General features: G+C 51.3%; 2 protein-coding genes across 2 annotated transcripts; both read right to left on the bottom strand.

Annotated features, from left to right (window-relative positions):
- Positions 1-507: 507 nt before the first annotated feature.
- On the bottom strand, positions 508-1,214 carry LOC124115324 (involucrin-like). The gene is made up of 2 exons (XM_048383770.1): positions 819-1,214; positions 508-780 (listed from the first exon to the last, which is right to left on the bottom strand). Exons 1-2 carry the CDS (start codon positions 1,212-1,214, stop codon positions 508-510), a joined length of 669 nt encoding a protein of 222 aa, XP_048239727.1.
- LOC124115325 (involucrin-like) lies at positions 1,211-2,563 on the bottom strand. Its single transcript, XM_048383769.1, has one exon. It carries the CDS (start codon positions 2,561-2,563, stop codon positions 1,211-1,213), a length of 1,353 nt encoding a protein of 450 aa, XP_048239726.1.
- Positions 2,564-2,977: the final 414 nt, after the last annotated feature.

The following is a 2,977-nucleotide window of genomic DNA, read 5'->3' as shown; positions in this document are numbered from 1 at the left end:
CATCTGTCCCACCTTCCACCTCCATCTGTCCCACCTCCCACCTCCATCTGTCCCACCTCCATCTGTCCCACCTCCATCTGTCCCACCCCCATCTGTCCCACCTCCCACCTCCCACCTCCATCTGTCCCATCTCCATCTGTCCCACCTCCATCTGTCCCACTTTCATCTGTCCCATCTCCATCTGTCCCATCTCCATCTGTCCCATCTCCATCTGTCCCATCTCCATCTGTTCCATCTCCATCTGTTCCACCACCATCTGTTCCATCTCCATCTGTCCCATCTCCATCTGTCCCACCTCCATCTGTCCCACTTTCATCTGTTCCATCTCCATCTGTTCCACCACCATCTGTTTCATCTCCATCTGTCCCATCTCCATCTGTCCCACCTCCATCTGTCCCACCTCCATCTGTCCCACCTCCATCTGTCCCATCTCCATCTGTCCCATCTCCATCTGTCCCACCTCCATCTGTCCCACCTCCATCTGTCCCACCTCCATCTGTCCCACTTTCATCTGTCCCATCTCCATCTGTTCCATCTCCATCTGTTCCACCACATCTGTCCCATCTCCATCTGTTCCATCTCCATCTGTCCCACCTCCATCTGTTCCATCTCCATCTGTTCCATCTCAATCTGTTCCATCTCCATCTGTCCCACCTCCATCTGTTCCATCTCCATCTGTCCCATCTCCATCTGTCCCACCTCCATCTGTTCGACCACCATCTGTTCCACCACCATCTGTTCCACCTCCATCTGTCCCACCTCCATCTGTCCCACCTCCATCTGTCCCACCACCATCTGTCCCACCTCCCACCTCCCACCTCCATCTGTCCCATCTCCATCTGTCCCACCTCCATCTGTCCCACTTTCATCTGTCCCATCTCCATCTGTCCCATCTCCATCTGTCCCATCTCCATCTGTCCCATCTCCATCTGTTCCATCTCCATCTGTTCCACCACCATCTGTTCCATCTCCATCTGTCCCATCTCCATCTGTCCCACCTCCATCTGTCCCACTTTCATCTGTTCCATCTCCATCTGTTCCACCACCATCTGTTTCATCTCCATCTGTCCCATCTCCATCTGTCCCACCTCCATCTGTCCCACCTCCATCTGTCCCACCTCCATCTGTCCCATCTCCATCTGTCCCATCTCCATCTGTCCCACCTCCATCTGTCCCACCTCCATCTGTCCCACCTCCATCTGTCCCACTTTCATCTGTCCCATCTCCATCTGTTCCATCTCCATCTGTTCCACCACATCTGTCCCATCTCCATCTGTTCCATCTCCATCTGTCCCACCTCCATCTGTTCCATCTCCATCTGTTCCATCTCAATCTGTTCCATCTCCATCTGTCCCACCTCCATCTGTTCCATCTCCATCTGTCCCATCTCCATCTGTCCCACCTCCATCTGTTCGACCACCATCTGTTCCACCACCATCTGTTCCACCTCCATCTGTCCCACCTCCATCTGTCCCACCTCCATCTGTCCCACCACCATCTGTTCCATCTCCATCTGTCCCACCTCCATCTGTTCCACCTCCATCTGTCCCATCTCCATCTGTCCCACCTCCATCTGTTCCTCCACCATCTGTTCCATCTCCATCTGTCCCATCTCCATCTGTCCCACGACCATCTGTCCCATCTCCATCTGTTCGACCACCATCTGTCCCATCTCCATCTGTCCCATCTCCATCTGTCCCACCTCCATCTGTTCCACCTCCATCTGTCCCATCTCCATCTGTCCCACCTCCATCTGTCCCATCTCCATCTGTTCGACCACCATCTGTTCCATCTCCATCTGTTCCACCTCCATCTGTTCCATCTCCATCTGTCCCACCTCCATCTGTTCCACCTCCATCTGTCCCATCTCCATCTGTCCCACCTCCATCTGTTCCTCCACCATCTGTTCCATCTCCATCTGTCCCATCTCCATCTGTCCCACGACCATCTGTCCCATCTCCATCTGTTCGACCACCATCTGTCCCATCTCCATCTGTCCCATCTCCATCTGTCCCACCTCCATCTGTTCCACCTCCATCTGTCCCATCTCCATCTGTCCCACCTCCATCTGTCCCATCTCCATCTGTTCGACCACCATCTGTTCCATCTCCATCTGTCCTACCTCCATCTGTTCCACCTCCATCTGTTCGACCACCATCTGTTCCATCTCCATCTGTCCTACCTCCATCTGTTCCATCTCCATCTGTTCGACCACCATCTGTTCCATCTCCATCTGTCCCACCTTCATCTGTTCCATCTCCATCTGTCCCACTTTCATCTGTCCCAACTCAATCTGTTCCACCTCCATCTTTCCCATCTCCATCTGTCCCACCTCCATCTGTCCCATCTCCATCTGTCCCACCTCCATCTGTCCCATCTCCATCTGTCCCATCTCCATCTGTTCGACCTCCATCTGTCCCACCTCCATCTGTCTCACCTCCATCTGTCCCATCTCCATCTGTTCGACCACCATCTGTTCCATCTCCATCTGTCCTACCTCCATCTGTTCCACCTCCATCTGTTCGACCACCATCTGTCCCACCTCCATCTGTCCCACCTCCATCTGTCCCACCTCCCACCTTAATTTGTTCCATCTCCATCTGTCCCAACTCCATCTGTCCCAACTCCATCTGTCCCACCTCCCACCTACATCTCTTTGTTATTCATAAATTCACTTCTTTAACCTTCCAATAGGTTATTTACAACCTTTAAAACTATTTACACTCATAACTTACTATTAAATTACAATTTGTAATTCATACTTTATAATTCAAATATGTATATTACATTATTTACATTAAACACAGGAGGGAGCAGGGTGTTTTGGAGCCACTGTAACTGGGTTTGAGTGTAGAAAAACTATTTGCCTGACCACTAGCTGTAACTAAAAGCATCGAAACAACTGTTACTGACTGACATTAATAATTCATGTAATGCAAGTACTATCTACCTAGGAAACATAAACCAGTGATCACAA

This window comes from Haliotis rufescens, unplaced genomic scaffold (genome assembly GCF_023055435.1).
Source record: "Haliotis rufescens isolate VD_foot unplaced genomic scaffold, xgHalRufe1.0.p SCAF_5, whole genome shotgun sequence".
In the NCBI taxonomy this organism is placed as follows: Eukaryota; Metazoa; Mollusca; class Gastropoda; order Lepetellida; family Haliotidae; genus Haliotis; species Haliotis rufescens.
The sequence above is the reverse complement of the archived record's forward strand: the minus strand, read 5'-3'. Positions and strand labels throughout refer to the sequence as shown.

Coding starts and splice junctions, on each gene's coding strand:
- LOC124115324 (XM_048383770.1), bottom strand. CDS start 1,214: ATGAAAGTGGGACAGATGGAGGTGGGACAGATGGAGGTGGGACAGATG. Junction 781..818: donor TGGAGATGGGACAGATGGAG/GTGGGAGGTGGG, acceptor GTGGTGGGACAG/ATGGAGGTGGGACAGATGGA.
- LOC124115325 (XM_048383769.1), bottom strand. CDS start 2,563: ATGGAGGTGGGACAGATGGAGGTGGGACAGATGGTGGTCGAACAGATG.